The sequence below is a fragment of the Mixophyes fleayi genome, chromosome 6 (genome assembly GCF_038048845.1).
Source record: "Mixophyes fleayi isolate aMixFle1 chromosome 6, aMixFle1.hap1, whole genome shotgun sequence".
Lineage (NCBI taxonomy): Eukaryota > Metazoa > Chordata > Amphibia > Anura > Limnodynastidae > Mixophyes > Mixophyes fleayi.
Genome location: NC_134407.1, coordinates 87,506,297 through 87,527,214, shown reverse-complemented (window position 1 = coordinate 87,527,214; position 20,918 = coordinate 87,506,297). Strand labels below are relative to the sequence as shown.

The window sequence follows — 20,918 nt, the reverse complement described above, 5'->3', positions numbered from 1 at the left end:
AAGGAACTGTCTTGAAGGTCAACACCATCTTCCCTAGGAGACACATGCATAAGTGAATGGTTGGACTGGGAGTGGCCAAGACCTGTGTAGTTACTTCCGCTAGCGACCTGGCCTTGGACACCAGTGAACAAAAGGTGTTTCTCCCGAGGACATGATGAGCCTTAGGAAGGTCATCCGCTGACAGGGAATCAATTGTGATTTATGCTGGTTTATTAACCATTCATGGTGCTCCAGGATCCAGATGGTAAGAGTCAGGTGCTGTTGTAACAGATTCGCTAATGTGGCCTTGATGAGGAGGTCATCTAAAAATGGTATTATTTTGACCCCTCTGGAACGAAGACATGCCCCCATTACCAACATGATCTTTGTGAACACACTGGGCGCTTTGGAAAGGCCAAAGGGAAGTGCCCAGAAGTGGTAGTGGGCCAATCCCACCATAAATCTGAGAAGTGACCGATGTCCCTCCCAAATGGGAACGTGAAGGTAAGCGTCTTTTATATCTATGGACGCTAAAAATTTGTCCACCTCCAATCCATCGATTACTGATCGAAGGGACATGCGAAATCTGTCCACTCATAGGTGTAGATTTAACATTTTTTTATTTAAAATGGGGTGGAATGATCCATCTGGCTTCAGTACCAGCAATAGAATAGAACCCTTGTCTGGTACTGTGCAAATGACTCCTGCAGAAAGAAGAGAAGTGACACAGAGTTGCATCACCTGTCTACTTTCTGGATTGTGGGGCAAAAATGTTACAAAGAAACGACGAGGGGCTGGACATGAAAGGTCTATTATGTACCCTTTCTTCATGATCCTGTGTATCTAAAGGTCTTGGGAGGACATTATCCACTGTCCCCTGAACAGACTCAACCACCCCCCAGTCCTGCTTTTGCAAGAAAGGGTGGATGACACTCAGGATGCCAGTTTTTCCAGAAGTCTGGAGGACTGACGTCTCGTAGAGGGAGCACCTACCTCTGTAAGAGTGTCCCCTGTTACCAGTCGGTCTGCCTCTGCTCGACTGACCTCTGGCAAAAGAGCCTCCCCGAAAGGGGTGCCGAAAAGAACCAAATCGAGGAGGTTTTGCCTTAGGTGCATTTACTGGCAGAAAAATACTTTAAACCACCAGTGGCCTGGCAAATAATATTGTCCAATACGGACCCAAACACTGCACCTGAATAAGGTTATGTTTCAAGCGATTTCTTAGATTCTGTATCTGCGCCCCAGGACCTCAGCTATAGGGTCTTTCGAGCTGCCACCACCAAAGCAAATATGGAGGAAGAAATAGAGGCTGCATTTTGGGCCACCTCATAAGTATCCAGACGCCTCCTTTAGATGCAGGGCAAGGGGAAGCAAGTCTGAGTCCTGCACTCCCTCGGCCAACTGTTGGGCTCGTGCTTCCATCGCTCTAGCAACCCACGCTGATGAGAACATGGGTCTGAAAGAGTTGCCTGCCTCTGCGTAGATTGATTTTAAAATGACCCTCGATCTTGCGGTCAGTGGCATCCTGCATGGCCGCTGTTCCTGGCACCAGAAGTGTAGTGTGACAATCTAAGCTACCTACCGGAGTGTCGACCTTTGGGATCTGTTCCCAGTGGGCCAGATCCTCTTCCTGTAATGGGACAGGGTAAGGAATCTCCTTGGAATAGTAAATTTCCGGTCCGGCAGCTTCTGCGATTTGTGTTAATTCCACAGACGGTGGAAAACGTATAGCGCGTCATCTCATTTTTTTCTATTATTTTTTTTAAGGCCCTGATCCGAAGATTTGGGTTCATCCAAATCCATAAGGTCAAGGGCTTGTCTGACTGCCAAGCCCAGATTGTCAATTCCCTGATATCTATGGGATTTTTCCGGGTTCGTGACCTGCGCAGAATCTGAGCCAATAATAGGCTTACCCTCTTCTTCTGATGATCTTTCAGAATCAGAGAGGGATAAGGAGAGGATATACAGCTGAAGCCTCTTATTTCTAGACAGCATAGGTCTTAGTGCGTCTAGAAATCTGTTTAATCTATCTAGGCCTCTGACCAAGGATGAGGACCAGGCTGGTTCACCAGAGGAAAGGCCTGGGTTAGTAAGAGAGGATGATGGACACGCCAACGCCACTTCAGATGTCCTGGCGGTCACTGGAATACCTACTGTCACAGAGAGGGCAGTTTCTACTGAAGTGGCGGGGAGAACAGCAGAAACCGCTGTTAGACCCATAGGCTTAGTGAGCAGTTGAACCAGTGTAGCAACTGACTGCGCCAGAGAAGATGCCCATGCCGGTTTCTCCGATAGTGGTAGTACAATAATCTGGGCCTGCGTAGTGTGTGCCCCCGCGTCAGTCAGAACAAATCGTCCCCGGGTCTTTTTGTCCAATTGACAACTTAACTTTACACTTTGAACAAGTGAAATATTTTGTATGTGGTGCTTTCCCCTTATCAGACATATTTTTAATGGGAAAACACACTGAAGCAATAGAATTTCAGTCACACAAGATATAGGCTTGATATAATTACAAGTATACTAAATAATCTATAACAGTCAAAAGTTTTATCTTGTAACGAGCAATATGTGAAAAAATGTAGGTTGCGTAAGTAGAATACAGTATATTTTAATCTACTTGCAATACATTAACAATATATATCCCTTTATCCAATATGGAGTATAAAGTATATAATGTTGGTACTTAGCCTTTCAGCTAAGCCAGATATCAGGTGAGGAGTCAGTCAGCAGTGTCCCCACAGGCTGAGGAGCGCTGCTGTCTTCCTGGGCAATCACTTGGAGCGCATATGGGAGAGTCCAAACATGCAAGCAAAGGTGGGGGAGCTCTATATGCCTTATCTCTGCCCCTCGAAGTTTCCTGCCTCTGTTACTGGAATCAATGTCTGTTTGCTCCTATTTTAAACAGCCCACCGCATTATGTGTCTTATGTTCTGCCCCTGAATGAAGCTTCTGCAGCTTAAACAAGATTCACCCTCCTTTTTCTGAGGAGGGAACTTGGTATGATCCAGCAAGATGGTGCTTGCCATCGTTCCGATTACCGGCGCTCTATGCCTGTCACAAGACAGTTGTAGTGCGACTGCCTAATAGGAGTGTGCTCTCTTTCTCTAGAACACACTCCTCAGATAAAGATAGCAACAACAATAAAAAAAAATATATATTTTCGACAGCAATAAAAAGAATAAAGAAAAGTGAAAAGCTATGCTAGCAAAAAAAGTAAGACCAACTCCCTTGGACACTTGGACCCCTCCCCTCTGCAATCCCGTGTAGCTTATCAGTTTAGTTTGTCAACATTGATACATTAAACAAATTAACTAGCTAAGTGCCAACTCCACGCTCCCCTCATACAACCCCACGGTATCAGTGTTCCTCAGATAGGATGAATGAGAAAGTTTTTTAAGTAGTAATTTGGTTGCTCTTAACTACTATACACCCACATTTTGCATAACTATTCGACTAGCACTGCTCTATTTCACAGATTATCTCTATTTTATATTCTAGACAACATTTAGGCATTTCGAAGAAAATGCCCATTTAAAACCGTATCAAAAGCCTAACAAACAGTAATGTTGTATAAAGTACAATTACAAACATTGGGTACAGCATTTTCAATAGTATAAATAGGTTAACGTACAGGGTGATGCTGACTGTCATCCAGTGTTTTAAAGACCATGGCTACCATTCCATGTGCTCGCAGGTGCATTCGGAAACTTGGCATTGCACACTTTGTCGCCAAGCTTATTACACTGTGGGGAGCAAAGTAAGAAAAAAAAAAAAAGGATAAAGTAATAAAAAAGACAAGACATCCATTAAAGATCACAAACCCACCACTGAACATTAACATGCAAATAATGTGCATTTAATATTGTTTAAATATTTATACTGCAAAACAAAAAAAGTATACATACACTTTTTCAACCTAATAAAAGCTAGCTACCGTCTATTATATATCCTGTTTCATTCAATTATGCTGCTTTACTCTGGCTGCCTAAGCTTGTGATAATATGTAACTATTGTTAGTGGGCCATCACTCATGTTACAGAAGGTGAAGGAGAGAAACAGCTGTAGCTGCAATGACAAAATAGTTAAAATTGAGACCATGTAGAAAGTTATTCACACAAAACAGTTAGCCACATACTTCCAATCAACATATTTAAAAAACAATTTTGATCAGGATTTATTTCATAAAACCTGACTTACCACCTCCCTGACCATTACAATCTTAAATGTGCCAGAGTGGAACTTCACTGTTTTACATCACTCAAATGATGGCAACCCCTAACACTAATCAACAGACTTGTAGTCTCTCAGTTTACAGAAATGCTTCTCTATAAATTGTGATTACACAAACTGTTTCATGTCTTGTAATTTCAGAGAATAGTTAACTGGCTATGGTTTGCAATTTGAGATGTGTCCTATATCAACTTCCATTTATCAATTGTCAAGATCTGTTGGCGTGTATTTTGCAACTTATGACAGTACATGAAAAATCATTATAAAAGGTCAGAGACTGAAAAATTAAGTTCACCTTTTTTTTGGGGGGCATATTCAATCGTCGGCGGAAATGCCGAAAATCTCGCGCTCATCGCACTATTACCGTTACTACGGTAATAGTGCGCGTAAAAAGTTAATGCAGTAGTTTTCTCGCTGGATTTCAGCTCGCAGCTCTGAGCCGCGAGCTGAAATTCAGCTACATATTACCGTATTAACGGTACTAGTTTTTCCGCGGCGCAGAAAAATAATTGAATATGCACCTTTGTGTAGTAAAAACTGTGTTCAATTCAGGTTTTAGGCATAAACTAAGCGACCACATCAACACAGGGGAAACTTCTGACCCTGAGATTATCTACCTCAGTATTCCAATATGTCTGTTAAACTGAGGACACATTTTAAGTACTCTAAAAGGATTTAACACATATTGGGGGAGATTGAAATGCCGGCGGTGTGGACCACGGATATCGGGCTGCGTACATTGCCGGCAATTACAGAAGAAGTCTCCACTCATTTTCCTTCAAACCTCTATGAGGTGCGAGGAAAAATGAGCGGAGATTTCTGTCAAATTTCCACCTTGAGGTGTCTCGCAGACATTCCAGACACACCAGCGTCAAATTGAATTGCCCCCATTTGGGTCTTATGGTTGTTACAATAGGATATTAATATCTCAATATGATATAGTACAAGAAAAAAAGAGCAAAATGGTTAGTACCACACAATTGGCATCACCCCATAGCTTAATTAGCATCCATGGCCTGCCTTCATACAGGGAGATCTCTAGAGACTAATTATTTGGGCATGTCAGGATTTCCCTTCCCTAGTGCAGAAGATCCACATTCGCACTGTGTTGTCCATTGGGTTCACTCTGTAAAGTTATCATGGAGAGAAAAAAATAAACTTATAGTTCTGGTCCACACCAGAAGAAAACTATACTGGACCCTGAAGTGAGCCACATACTACCATCATATTGAGCCCAAAGCCTGTCTGCTGCCAACTTATAGGAACAATGGTCAGGTAAATTCTAGATGACAACCACCTTTTCCATTTCAGCTTAATCATTTTCCTGCATGGACAGACATCCATGTAACAAATATCTGTCTTACCTAAGGCATCGCGTGTTTATGGGCTGGTTACTCTTCAGTCCACTGAGCAAGTACTCAATATCATCTGTGAACTCCTGATTTTCGCCAAACTCTACCACATCATTGAAGTGCTTCACATGTTGAACCACAGTGTACAGCTAGAAGTCAAAAATATTCATTACTTTTCAACACAAATAAATCACAATATACACAATAGATCACAGTTAAAGTTATTAGACACGGTCAAAGACAGACATTAAAATATAAGGGGTAAAGGGCTTGCTCACTTATGTGGGTTTGCAAGCATTATATTTACTGCAGTCCAACTATTACAGCTATCACAGGTAATTAATATGCCTGGAATAAGCTCTTCTGCGATAATATATATACATATAGCGTGACAAGTGCTTAATGCTCATCAGGAAATGTTTATATAATTAACTGCAATCTTTTTTTGCTATTTCTGGACAACAGCTCTCTTATTTGGCTTAACTATCCCAAGTAGTCTAATGAAAATAAATTTTCTCCTCTCATGTGGACAAAGAAAAAGAAGATTTTTACTCACCGTAAAATCGATTTCTCTTACTCCATTGGGGGACACTGCGAGACATTGGGTATAGTAGGTGGGACTAGGAGTTTAGGCACTTAACTTCTTTGTTCCTCACACTCCTCCCCTACTATGCCCCTCCTCTCCACCACAGACCTCAGTTTTGTATAACCAAGCCAGGAAGAAAGTAGAAGCAATACAGAAAATCGCACCAAAAGCAGCACCACTTTCAGAGCAAGTGAGGGTGCGCAGTGTCCCCCAATGGAGTAAGAGAAATCGATTTTACGGCGAGTAAAAATCTCTCTTTCCTACCATTGGGGGGGGGGGACAGACATTGGGACATACCAAAGCTGCCTCTAAGGGAGGTATTGCTCTGGAAATGGCTGCACGCAGCAACTTGCGCCCAAAGCTCGCATCAGCGGATGCAAAGCCATGCAACCAAGAAACTAAGCAGAAGATGTAGCCGTTGCCATCCTGCACAACTGCTTTACCGAAGCACCCTGACATGCCGTCCAAGAAACGCCAACCATCCTGGAAAGTGAGCTCTAAAGTCACCAGAACAGGATATGGGGCGCAAACATCCCCCAGAATGATAGAAGGGATGTAGCGGACAGTCCCACTATTGAGTGTCCGAAAGAACGAAGAGGATATTAGTTTCACGGATAGAGACTCTGCGGTCAATCTGGCACCGAAGAACACGAACCACATCCAGCCGATGAAGAGTGTCACACGCAAAGGAGGAAGAATAACAGAATGCTTGACCACAAGCTCCTGAGTCAAGTGTAATGCCGACACTATTCTCGGAACCAATATTGGCCGGAGCGACACACCTCTCTATCCTCCTGGGAAAGTCAAATGTGGAAGTGCAATCCATACTACCTCCTCCGGACCACTGCGAACAGGGACCATATCCAAGGGAACACTCTTACCCTGGGATAAACAAATTTTTCCCGAGTCATCACGTCAAAAGTGGCCGAAACAAGCGTGCTGATCACCTGAACTAGATATCATGGCTTCGCCTCACCAACCAAACGGGAGCCGATCCGGCATAGACCCCTCAAAGAAGGGACTGAAGAGACAGTGATCCTGTAAACCGGCGCTGAAATTGACCAGCCGCCAATGCCCGAGAGCCGTACTCTGTGAGGTAAATGAAGGGCCCCAGTATAGCTGGAAGTCGCACTCCTTTATAAACTCCTTAGCACCCATGAGAACCTGGGAAGTGGAAGCGAAAGGTACACCAGACCGACGCTTCAGGGAACATTCTGGCATTGGAGAATTCCACTTAATGGTCTCCAGATTATGAGCAGTAAAGGGGGTGATCTGAGAAATAAGTATGGGCGCCCTGGGAACAAAGTCCTAAGTGCCCTCCGGGTGGAGTCTTGGGGGCAAAGGACGTCTCTGTGGAGAGACCATTCAACCTCGTTAATTGCTTCCCTGTCGAGACCACCGGCCTTCCACTCATTCATGCTGCGATAATGGGCAAAGGTATGGGAACAGGACACGCTGCTCAGGCCATAACCTGGTCGTCTCTCACAATGCTCTAGGGCCGCTTGTTCCCCCGTGATGCTACAGAAATGCAACAGCCGCGGCATTATCGGACTTGATTGTCTAGGTTTTCTGATCAGGACTTTCTGGGCCTGATGCCACATCCTGTGATCTCTGAGCATCAGATTGAAATAACAGTCTTCTTGGGAGGACCCAAAAGACCCTGGAACCCTAATGATCTTATTTATCCGCCTCCATGTAACAGACTAGAGCCTGTCAAGACCAGGACCAGGTGTACGACTGACCGGACAGAGTGAAGATCTGCGAGTCCAATAATCGGGGAACCAACTCCTTTTCGGAGAATTTCCCTCTGAAGATGTCGAGAGTGGAGCATGCAAACATTTCTACCCCGAACGTTGGTACCCCATATTACAGAAGCCTCATGCAAGTTAGAAGAGAAAAACTTTTCCCCGCACCAGGAGAATCCCTTTCCTGTGATGAAGGAACCTGTGGGACCCAGTATAGAAGCGGAGATCTAAAAAAACGTGTCTGCTGTGGCAGATTGAGTGGGGACCTATGTAGTTTCTGCACCCAGGCATGTGGTTCCAGGAGCCGGATGGAGATCTGTGAGAGAGATGACGGAGCCCTCTGAAAGTGGTCGTCCAGACAGGGTACTATTGTGACTCGTCCAGTGCGGTGTAGCCCTGCCATGACCGCCATAACCTCGGAACCTCACGAGGCGCAATGTGCAGAATGAATAAAGGCAGGACCTTGATTCAGAACTGAAATTTCTGTACCGCCAAAACGAAAATGGCACCGATGCCCCCTTCCCGACTGATACATGTAAAGAAGACCTCCATGATGTATATTGAGGCCAGGAACTCCTTCTATTCACTGTTCGCAATGACTGTGCGCAGTGACTACATCTGAAACAAGAGAATGCAGGCCTGCCTGTTGAGGGGCTGCCAGCTTAAATGGAAGGAAAAGGATCCGTCTGTGGGCAAGGAAGAAGTTGGAATACAATACCCAAACCTCCGGGAATACCACCAGGTATATAGGATCCTCACCTAACTGCACCTGTGCAGGTACTATATGCTCCTATGGGAGCCAAGAGGAGAATACTTGATGGGGCACCCCGACCCTGGGAAAGAAAAGGAACGAAGGGTTTAAGTCCGCCCTTGACGAGGCCTAGTGGAGCTGACGGGAAGAGATGTACTCTTACCCCCAGTGGCCCCTTGAAACTATACTGTAATTTTGCAAAAGCGAGAAGCTCCGCACTTGGAACTTTCTCCAGAATACCTCTGGCTAACTGCATGGCTGAATTGCCCTTTTTAAAAACCCAGCTATGACACTGTAAGTAGTAAAATAAACAGACAGCTGTTCGTTAAGCTGAGTGGAAGACAGGTTACACTTCCTGTGAGAGAAAACCTTCCATGGGCCTCTGCCCTGTGTAGGGATAGCAGAATAAGTGAATATACGAGTCAAGGGGTCGTCAATCCTAGGTGTTCCTTCCCATCTAACTATTTTCTCTGCCAGGAGAGGATAGAGAGTTGAAAATTTGCCCAGTATAATAATTTTTTATTTGGCTTTTTGCTAAAGGTCAGACACCCTGCCCAGCTTTTGAGAAGGTGCGGATGGGGCCGCAAACAAGTTCCGCAAGGTTTAAAGTGTGTCTGTTAACTCTGAAAATTCCACATCCACTCTCAGGACGGATATTCTCAACTTAAGCATCAATGTTTTTGTCTGTAAATCAAGATCCAACTAGCCATCGTCTGTTGAAGTATGGGCCATATCCTGATCCTGACTGAACCACTCTGGGGGAAAAAAAAAAAAAAAGATGCTTACCCATGTGAGATGGTGAGCAAAATGTATGTGTGGAATCAGACCGGGACAAAGGCATAACCGCTTCTTGTGTGGGAAAATGTGCCTGCGACAGATATGATATGTTTGGGCTGAGTTTGTGTAGAAGAGTGAGAAAAGGAGGGTTCACGTACCATTTCAGACCCTATCACCACCTTATTGAGTTTGGCCATTGATGCCATCAGTGATTTTAGCCAAGACTGGCTTCTCCAGAGCTGAGTGCTGATGACACTGAAGTGGGAGAACCTGTTTACATACCCTAGCATTGTAAGCTGTACAAAGATTTTAAAAATTTATTTAGCACAGATATAATGCAGCTTAAACGTACCAGTCCGAATGAAGTATAAGACAATGCTAAGCAAAGTGTCACAGAATAAGGCAATCTCGTCATTCTGAATATATATATATATATATATATATATATATATATATATATATATATATATATATATATATATATATATATATATATATATATATATATATATACACATACACATACACACATACACACACACACACACCTATTATACATGTGTATGAGTGAAACAAGCAATCTGCAGACAACACAGATGTAGCGGCTGTGAAGGGGCATGGTAGGAACAGCATGCAGCACGCTATCTGCCGCAGTTTCCAAAATTGGACGCCGCCCGCGGCAGGAAAGTTAAAAAGGAAGGGGAGGATGTTCCGTCCTCAGTCGATCCCCATCATGGCCGCCTCTATGTATGGCTGTCGGCTGTATGTACACCAACAGCAGAATTTATTGTACCCAGGCTGCGTGTGCCAATAGGGAGTGAATCGCCTCCTAATGAGTGCGATCACTGCGCTGTGCCACCGCTACTCGTTGTCTAGGGGGGAGGGGGGGCCTGCCGGCAGGTCCGTCAGGAGAGGCCGATACAGCTTCACTCCCGCCTGACTAGCAATACATGGCTGCGGCCGTCTATATGGCAGTCCTATAATGCGCACAAACACATGGTGCCTCTTAAATAAATGCTGCCTCTATGGCAGACTTACATTATGCCCCCCTATTGTTTGTTACTCTAGGGGAAAGACAGGCTGCCGGCAATGGTGTGAAGGGTGAATGAGCTGTACAGGCTGCTGCTCCCTCCTCCGCAGGGACCTAGAGTGAAGGAAGCCTACAGGCTAATCACTCCTCTGGGTATTGAGTTCGATCCCTACGCTGCGTCTGTAAAGGAAAATAAAATAAAATAAAATAAAAACATAACCTAAATCTAATTAAAGTACAGACAGGCTGCCTATATTAAAGTGACCTATCTTCTAGGCACTTACCAAAAACTGAGGTCTGAGGTGGAGAGGAGGGGCATAGTAGGGGAGGAGTGTGAGGAACAAAGAAGTTCATAAGTGCCTAAACTCCTAGACCCACCTACTATACCCAATGTCTGGCAGTGTCCCCCAATGGTAGGAAATAGAAAGTACAAGTAGTAAAATCTGACAATATAAGATAGTAAGGAAAACTCACTTCTTTATGCTCCTTCCTGCATTTCAGTGCAGTTACTATGTCTTGATACGGCTGTGTGGGAATAGTCACAGTTTTAATCACTTTAGGAGGAGGAGCTGGTGCCTTAAACACCCCATCATCCTTTGGACATGGAGCCTCTGATGGTTTTGCCTAGAGAAAGATTAGCAATTAGTACATACACAAACTGCAAATGCTTACACTAATGGAAAATAATGGAAAATTGTGTACAATTTTTGTGGGCCTACAAAAATTATGTAAAAAAAAAAAAAATTACACACACACAAATACAGATAAGGCTGATGGATGGAAGGGAGAGGAGTTGAAAAGAAGATGTCATGTCTGAACAAGTGCTAGCAGGGCACATAAGGTTTAATATGCACCGATTTGGAAATTGTGCATGCATTTTGGATAGAATGTCTAGTTAACTAGAGGAAAATGCAGGAAAACCCAGTCAATACAAAATTTATTAACAATTCATATAGAAATAGATTTTTGTGAGCTTCTAGTACATTTAATACATGATTACAAAATAGTTACCAGCAATCTAATAAATACATTATATTTGATATTTTCTAAGAGCAAGGAAATTCTGTCCTTCCAGTTTGTTAGGCAGAAAATGCTCAGAGTTTAGGTCTGCAGCAGGAGATTGTAGATCAGTGTTTCCCACCCCCTGTCCTCATGGACCCCTAACAGTGCGTGTTTTCCATCTCTCTCTACTGGAGCACCGGTGTATTCATTAACAGACACATTTTGAAAGATCGACAGGTGGTATAATGGTTTCACTTGTGACCTGGAAACCCTGCACTGTTATGGGTCCCAGAGGACTGGGTTTGGGAAACACTGCTGTAGAAGAAAGTTTGTGTAGTGTAACATTCTCACAGAGAGAAAACTGCAGTAAAATGACTTACTGGTACAGACTGAGCTTTCAACGGTGGTAAGGCAGGGAGCTCCTCTGACTCTGGTTGGTTCCAGTGCCTTGCATTATAGACCGCTTTTGTTGGAGACTGAAACAAGATAATTTTTCAAGTTTTTAAAGTGAATCAAAATTTTATTGCAAAATATACACTGGAAGTACAGGAAAGTATTTTCACCTCAACAATATATGGTTTTTCATTAAATGCACAACTCAAACAGCCAATTAAAGGTTTTCTAATCACATGGATTTATATCGAATTTTTTGTTTGTTTTTTTGTTTAAGAAAATGATACACTCTTACCATATTACTGTAAGGTTAAATACATAAAACACATACACGCAAGCAATAAGTGCCTTATATGCACATCAAATACACCTGAAAGCACATGTTTCACCTAAAACACTGCAACAGCTATGTTCAATCTGTGTTCATGATACAAATAGATTGTAAGCTCTTTTGGACATGGCTATCTTTGCCTTCTGTTTCATGAATTGCATAATTTAAGAGGCGATACATAGGATAGTGGAATAACAATTGCAGCAGTTGGTGAGGAAAGTGTGTGACTACTGATATGGAAAAACATCAGCTACCAATACTAAAGCAGTCAACGGAATTGAGCATTTCAGTTCAGCTTCCAATGATGTGGTACAGTTGGAATGAGGATAGACTGTGAAAGGTTGAGACATGAAAGAAAAAACTAGTCAAATGCAAATGGAAGCGCATTTGCAAAATGCTACTTTACCACCTGTCAGGGCGTTTACAATGCGATCCAATTTAGCCTCTATTTAACCTTTGTTTCAAGTTGATGTGCGGCAAACGCACTGAAATGGAACAAGTGTTCAAATTAATACACAAGTTAATTATATTGTACAGTATGTTTTACCTGTTTTAAGTACAATGATTTTTATTTTCATATCAATTTACATGTACTGAACTTTCATGTTAACAGTAGTGGGTACATAACCTTAGAGCGGACAAAAGGAGGTAGTTTATAAGCAGAAGTATACTTCTATTACCATATCTTGTGGGAAAATGCAGTAGGGAAAGCTTGGATTTTCTTCAATAAAAAGCAGTGGAAAAAAAACATGCACTAATTTTAAACAGTTTTAGTAATATACCACACTGGAAATAAGGATATTAACCAAAAACTTGTCAGCAGTTCTAAAAAAGGATTTAAAAAAAAAAAAAAAAAAAAAAATATAATAAATTTTTTAAAACATTCAGCTTTATAAACTCGTTCATAAAAAGCAAAATAGAGCAATACTAAAGATTGTGTTTTAACACAAATTCTCTACATTTTGATGATCATTCAAGCAATACCACACAGAATTTTCATACCCAATTTACAGTTGGTTAATCCAGACTTAAATAAATAGACATTATGGGGTAAATTTATCAAGCTGTGGGTTTAAAAAGGTGGAAGCGTTTCCTATAGCAACCAATCAGATTCTAGCTGTCATTATGTAGAATGCACTAAATAAATGATAACTAGAATCTGACTGGTTGCTATAGGCAACATTTGCACTTTTTCAAACCCGCAGTTTAGTAACCATACCCTTTAGAGAAAGGCTGAAGTTGAATAAAGCTGAAATAAGCACCACTGGTCAGAATTGCCATTGTAGGTTTCTACACTTAATCCTTAAAGATTCTCAAATGTCTGGCATGTACAGGCGAAAATCCTAGTTTGTGCATTTGTTCAAGAGAGCAAGGACTTCAGTTGCATAACCGACATCTTCTTGTGGGTATACTATTTCATGGGCTACTTAGAGCAGGTGAGTGCACATTTGTAAGATATTGATGTCTGGAGACAGTTAGGAGGGCAGGAGGAAGGAAACTTATTTAGATTTAAGAGGAGTTACATCCATACAACTTGACATATGTTATTTAACAGCATGTGCCAGCATTACTCGCTGAAAGACCGCTCACATCAAATTAGGTGCTATCTGCACAAAACGAAAAACATTAAAAAAACATTTATGGTGGATGAAGATTACAGAACTAAAAATGTCAGTAAAGCAGATGGGTTTTGTGCTTTTTACACAGTGTTTATCATTTACTGATTGATATAGTAAAAGGAATCTCAGATTTTACAAGCATGTAAATAAACGTAAGAAAATATTAGATATACTAGAGAAAATGAATTAGTTTACTTAGCAATTAAGTCATATTGAGCCCAACGATAATAAAAATAAGCCATAAAGCAAATTAGCAACCAGCTGTAGTCAAAACTAGAAATATTTTAACATGCATTGATAGTTATCAGCATCTTGTCTCTATATACAGTCAAGTCCATAAATATTGGGACATAGACACAATTCTCATATTTTGGGCTCTATGCACCATCACAATGGATTTGAAATGAAACTAACAAGATGTGCTTTAACTGCAGATTTTCAGCTTTAATTTGAGAGTATTTACATTCAAATCAGGTGAACAGTGTAGAAATTACAACGGTTTCTATATGTGCCTCCCACTTTTTAAAGGACCAAAAGTAATGGGACAATCCACTCAAAAGCTATTTCAAGGACATGTGTGGGCTATTCCCTCGTTATTTCATCATCAATTAAGCAGGTAAAAGGTCTGGAGTTGATTCTAGGTATGACATTTGCAGTTGGAATCTGTTGCTGTCGACTCTCAATATAAGATCCAAAGAGCTGTCACTATCAGTGAAGCAAGCCATCATTAGGCTGAAAAATCAAAACAAACCCATCACAGAGATCGCAAAAACATTAGCTGTGGCCAAATCAACTGTTTGGAACATTCTTAAAAAGAAAAAACGCACTGGAAGCTCAGCAACACCAGAAGACCCGGAAGACCACGGAAAACAACTGTGGTGGATGACAGAAGAATTTTTCCCCCGGTGAAGAAAAACCCCTTCACAACAGTTGGCCAAATCAAGAACACTCTCCAGCAGGTAGGTGTATATGTGTCAAAGTCAACAATCAAGAGAAGACTTCACAAGAGTGAATATAGAGGGTTCACCACAAGATGTAAACCATTTGTGAGACACAAAAACAGGAAGACCAGATTAAAGTTTGGCAAACAACATCTAAAAATGCCATTACAGTTCTGGAATAACCTCCTATGGACAGAAGAGACAAAGATCAACTTGTACCAGAGTGATGGGAAGAGTAGAGTATGGAGAAGGAAAGGAACTGCTCATGATCCCAAACATACCACCTCATCAGTGAAGAATGGTGGTGGTAGTGTCATGGCGTGGGAATGTATGGCTGCCAATGGAACTGGTTCCCTTGTATTTATTGATCATGTGACTGCTGACAAAAGCAACAGGATGAATTCTGAAGTGTTTCGGGCAATATTATCTGCTCATATTCAGTCAAATGCTTCAGAACTCATTGGACAGCGCTTCACAGTGCAGATGGACAATGAACCGAAGCATACTGCAAAAGGAACAAGAGAGTTTCTTAAGGCTAACAAGTGGAATGTTATGTAATGGCCAAGTCAATCACCTGACCTGAATCCGATTGAGCATGCATTTCACTTGATGAAGACAAAACTAAAGGGAAAATGTCCCAAGAACAAGCAGGAACTGAAGACATTTGCAGAAGAGGCCTGGCAGAGCATCACCAGGGATGAAACCCAGCATCTGGTGAGGTCTATGCATTCCAGACTTCAGGCTGTAATTGACTGCAAAAGATTTGCAACAAAGTATTAAAAAGTAAAAGTTTGATGTAGGATTGTTTAGCTTGTCCCATTACTTTTGGTCCCTTAAAAAGTGGGAGGTACATATAGAAACCGTTGTAATTCCTACACTGTTCACCTGATTTGGATGTAAATTCCCTCAAATTAAAGCTGAAAGTCTGCAGTTAAAACACATCTTGTTTGTTTCATTGCAAATCCATTGTGGTGGTGTATAGAACCCAAGATATGAGAATTGTATCGATGTCCCAATATTTATGGGGTTGACTGTAGATGCTTGGAGACCAAAAACTGGGACTAAACTATATATATTTTATTTATATACAACATACTTGTCATGAGTGTGCAGGGCCGGATTAACCCGGGGGCTTTCTGGGCTGCAGCCCAGGGGCCTCGAGCACCTGGGGGGCCCTAAAGATTTTAAAATGGGTCTCTTTTTTAAAAAAAATAAAAATAAAAACCGCCGACTTTTTCTTCATCGGGTCGGGGGCTATGGACGGATTGGCCATCCGTACACTGATTCATGCGTTTTTTACTTTCAGTACATTGTTTTAATTTGTTTCCCGGCGGCGCGGGGGATGGTGGTGGGTGGTAGGGGAATCTTTCGTACTTGGTTGGTCCTGAAGGGGCGAACTCGGCAGTGCACGCTGTCCTGGCAGCGAATAAGGAGGCTGTTTGTCACAGAGCAGGGGTGGGCAAACCTGTCCTCAAGGGCCATATCCAGTTCATGTTTTTAGGATTTCTGTCTGTAGAAACAGGTGGGATAATTACTGACCCAGCCAAATAGATTAACTCAGCTTTGCATGATTAAAGAAATCCTAAAAACATGAACTGGATATGGCCCTTAAGGACAGGTTTGCCCACCCCTGTCACAGAGGGAGCTGCAGAGGCTCTCGCGTGACTCAATTCCGCCCAGACGGATGTCTGGTCCATCACGGAGCTGAGTGGCGCCACCACAGGTAAGTAGTTAGTAACTAATCAAAAAAGTGTGTGACAATGACAGTGAGGGTGTGTGTTGATGTTCCCTGGATTTTTAAAAATGTTTGCTGATATTTTATGGCGAGTTTATATATAGTGAAATAGCATGTATAAAATAGCACAGGTATAGAAGCTTTGTCATATTGGATAGATAATGTTAGGGGCAGGTTAAACAGCTCAGACATTTTTGGAACACTGATGGTAAAGAGTAATTAGACTGGTGCGACAGCCATTTGGATAAGTGACAGCCACCAGTAGGAGAAAAAAGTGAGGGGAAAAGCGACTTAAACTCAGGGAAGACAGGAGACCGACTGACATAGTAAGGAGGAGAACCGCAGTGCAGCAGATGCTGTTTTATTCCAGGTCTATGGAGAAGCACACGGGGAGATTAATATATATATATATATATATATATATATATATATATATATATATATATATATATATAGTTATATAGTATGTCTGTGTATATATTGCACTTGACATGTTATCCAGAAAAACAAGTGAGCATTATGAATATATTCTCTTCCACAGACCTTAGAACAAGTCACACTTAGATTAGACTAGGTTAGGATTAGGCTGCAGATTCATTCATTTGAAGTTGGGGTGCAGTTTAGTGGTTCCATAGGGGAGCTGTGAGTAGGTAAAAGCATAGGGAAAAGGAGGTAGGAATAGGTTAGAGATAGGTTGTGATGCAGTAGGTGGAGGTTAGGTTTAAGATGCGGTGGAAAAATTAGGGTTAGGCTGTGAGGGGGTAGACATGCCAAATCCGATATTACTGGGGTGCGTCCCCCCCCCCCACCCCAATATCGGATTGGGCACAAGTTGCTTGACAAATAGGGGCCTCACAGTACCCCTAGCCCAGGGGCCTATAATGTTTTAATCCGGCCCTGTGAGTGTGCAAACAAAGTTTTGATGTAGGAAGGTAATTTCTTTTTTCTTAATTTCAGTTAACTGAACACAGCTTAAAATTAAAGGTTTTTGGTCTTTTTATGGACATATATAGTAAACACGATAGACAAAATGTATTTTAGAACCCAACAACTCTACTCTGGTAGAAACTGCTCTTTCTGTATTTCACAAATATTGTGTGAAATCCAGCAAGCAGCAACTACATGGGGCACAAGTTTGGCTTCAATGTCAATGCACTTCCATAAACACCGCCAAAGTGCTTTCAATCGTCCAAAGGCATTTTCAACCACCATCAGAGCAGAGCTGAGAGTATGGGTGAAGTGAATTTGTTCCACAGAAAGTTGATTCTGCTGCGTGAAGCCCTTCATGAACAGTCACCGCAAAGTGGTAAGCTGCATCCCTGATGTGTACTGGGATCTCCACCTGCATCTCCAGTTTTCAGCCAATCAAAGCTCCTCTTGCGATGACTTACTTATTTCCCGGGCAGACCTGGGTTCAATATGAACGGGGTCGACACGGGAAATTCCCGTGTCCAAGGTGTAGTGTGCATGGGGTCTCTGAGCTGGGATGCTCTGTGGCTCAGCAAAAACCCAGCTTGAAAAATATTGCAGGGGTGGCAATGTGAAAGTGGTATAAGAGGAAGCAGTACACTAAATTTTCTTGTATATAAACACATTCCACAAGTCTTATTTACATTTAAATTATAGCTTGTTTAAACAAAGACCACAGAAGAATATTGAGAATGAATAAAACGACAAAAGATGAATGAAAACATTTCTTATAAAAGGAAAAATATATCTTCCGTTAAAACAAGAAACCACAATACAACCATGTGTACATGAGCATTCAATTCACTCATCTGTTCAATTTTCAACAGGTGAGTGGAAGAAAAACATAAGCTTAAAGACAAGATTAATCTATAAGGAGATAACCATATGCACAGCATGGACCTATCTACTCTTCTTCATCCCAACTTAATGATCCCCCATGAAACAAATCTGAGTAGAATCAAAATGTGTACATTCTCTGGGGGGTATTTAATTGTCGGCAGGATTGCCAAAAATCCTGCGGCCCGCGCACGATTACCGTTATTACGGTAATACACTTTGTGGAGAATCACAGTTACATTCTCCTACAGCGTGTATGGAATGCACAGTTAACAGTTGAACATGATGTGGGAACCACAAACAACAATCTTCAGATTTTATTTTAGCTGCTCATTTTTCTACCTGAACAATGTCAACACGTAAATTATGTCTCTACTTCATTTGCTTCTTGCCTTATTCCCCTGTTATATATTCACTAAACTAAAAGCACAGTCATACGCTATCATGTTTAATGGTATTCTTCAAATTTATAACATCCTTTACACATATAGCCCCTCACCACTCCAAGCTAACATTCATGAACTCTCTTCCTCATTTTAAATGCTTAATTGCAATATTCTCAAACGGTCTCCAGAAAATAAAACGCATGCATCTCACAAACATCTGCAAATAGATTGTGAAATCTCAAATAGAGTTCTGCCCTGTAGCTCTCATACAAGTATTGGTTCAGAAAATAGAAATACCGCAACCCTTCAAACAAAATCACCGTCTCCAGTCACTTTTAATATCCTTTAAATGGGTCCTATTGAATGGATGCACCGTCACAAACTACCCTTCATCCATTACCCCTCTCTCTCAAACAAACGCCACTTTTTCGCAACAGTAACGAGGCTCACACATTCAGACACTGTCTCACCTGCAGCCATTTCCCACAGTGGCCTCCACTTCACCCACACCTTCAGCCCTGAAAGCAGACAAGGAGTGGAGAATGGACCACTCTTTCCATTTCACTGCACAGTTACAGCACTAATAATTTTTCTTCATTTATGTTCCTATCTTTTGAACTACTATCCAGATTTTTAACCCTTTCTCTTGGCATGTTGCTGTAATCCATCACACCACAGGATCACACCAAAAATTCCTTGAACATGGCTCTATCTTGCTCCCTTATTTCATATCCACCATCATGAGCAATTTCAACAAACCTATTGATTAGCCATATTCTTCTGGTGACTCCAAACTACTCTCTAACTTCCTTTCTTAGCATCTCTCAGTGGACTGACTTTTCTACTCATTGTTATGGCCACTGCCTTGACCTTCTTTTCTGCAGACTTTGCTCACTTTCTGCTTCAACATTCCTTTCCCTCACTCGCACCATGACATGATCATCTGGAAGCTGTCCTCCACCACCTTAATCTCTTTGCACTCCAACGCTACCAAGCATTCACATAACTGCAATAAACCTCAACTATTAAATTTCAACAACTTTCCATCTATCTGCAAAAAATTCTCTCTCTAGTCTGAAAGAAATAAGCTACCTTCAAAAACCCTCCAACATGGTACAACGTCACTGGCATAAAATTGGGACATCTCATACCTATGTGAATTATACTACTTTCTACCATTTCTATAAAAAAAACTGTGGACACTACAAAACATATTTCTTGTTTCCCATCTCTGCTCAGGCTTCTAATGACATTCATCATTAATACATTTGTCTCCTCAACCCATCCAATATACATTACTGTCCTTCCTACATTAAGGAAAAGATTCAACGTGAATAGTATCCTCTCCCACAAGCAACAACTCTCTCAATTTCACTCGTGTACATAGTGGTATGTAGTAGTAAGCTTGTTCAATACTTTTTCCCTGTGTCATTTCACATTATTAGACAAATCTTAAAAATTATGGACATCTATGGTTTGATTTCCTTGCATGTGTGGATTGCAAGGGTTGTTGCTGACATTTGGTGTAAATTTCATTACAATAGCCACATTGATATATATTTACGGAGAAAAATGTTGGTGTTCAAATACGTGTGTGTGTGTGTGTGTGTGTGTGTGTGTGTGTGTGTGTATATATATATAATATATATATATATATATATATATACACATAATATATATATTATATATATATATATATATATATATATATATACATACATACATATACACACACACACACACACACTCTCTGTTGTCATGGGTGGGACACTTGCACTGAGTATTTACGCGCACTGTTACCGTAATGACGGTAATAGTGCGCGCGCCACGAGAACTTTGGCTATAACGCCAACAATTCAATATACCCCTATGTATAAAAAAAAAAAAAACCTACACATCTATTGCTATAAAAAAAAAAATGTCATTTAATACGTTAATCTTGTTACAAATATTAATGTCTTGAGTACAATGTTTTCTGTTTTTACATTCCACTTTTAACCCTGTTCAAACACATCTACCATAACAGGAAACTCATAAATGAATACTGCCTCTTACTTTGTTAAGAGCTAGTGTAGGTAAACTGCAAGAATCTTATCAAAATTAATATAATTTTCATTTGTTTTGAACAGTTTTCCAACCACAATCTTCAAAAGACATTATTTTCACTGAAAAGTCATCTTCACAGGAGCTCTGTGCAATGTCAGCATATTTGTAGTTGTTAGCTCAACAACTGCAGGTTGATGCATTTGAAT

The 20,918-nt window shown here is 41.4% G+C and overlaps 1 protein-coding gene across 2 annotated transcripts in view; it reads right to left on the bottom strand.

The window, feature by feature from the left end:
• The window catches only part of WAPL (WAPL cohesin release factor), a 97,928-nt gene that overhangs the window by 48,377 nt on the left and 28,633 nt on the right, over nt 1–20,918 (bottom strand). For both annotated transcript variants that reach the window (XM_075217025.1, XM_075217026.1), the window contains 4 exons: nt 11,836–11,931; nt 10,928–11,077; nt 5,577–5,713; nt 3,614–3,725 (listed from right to left, as the gene is read on the bottom strand). In XM_075217025.1, the coding sequence (XP_075073126.1) occupies nt 3,614–3,725; nt 5,577–5,713; nt 10,928–11,077; nt 11,836–11,931 (495 nt within the window). The remainder of the gene's footprint in view (nt 1–3,613; nt 3,726–5,576; nt 5,714–10,927; nt 11,078–11,835; nt 11,932–20,918) is intronic.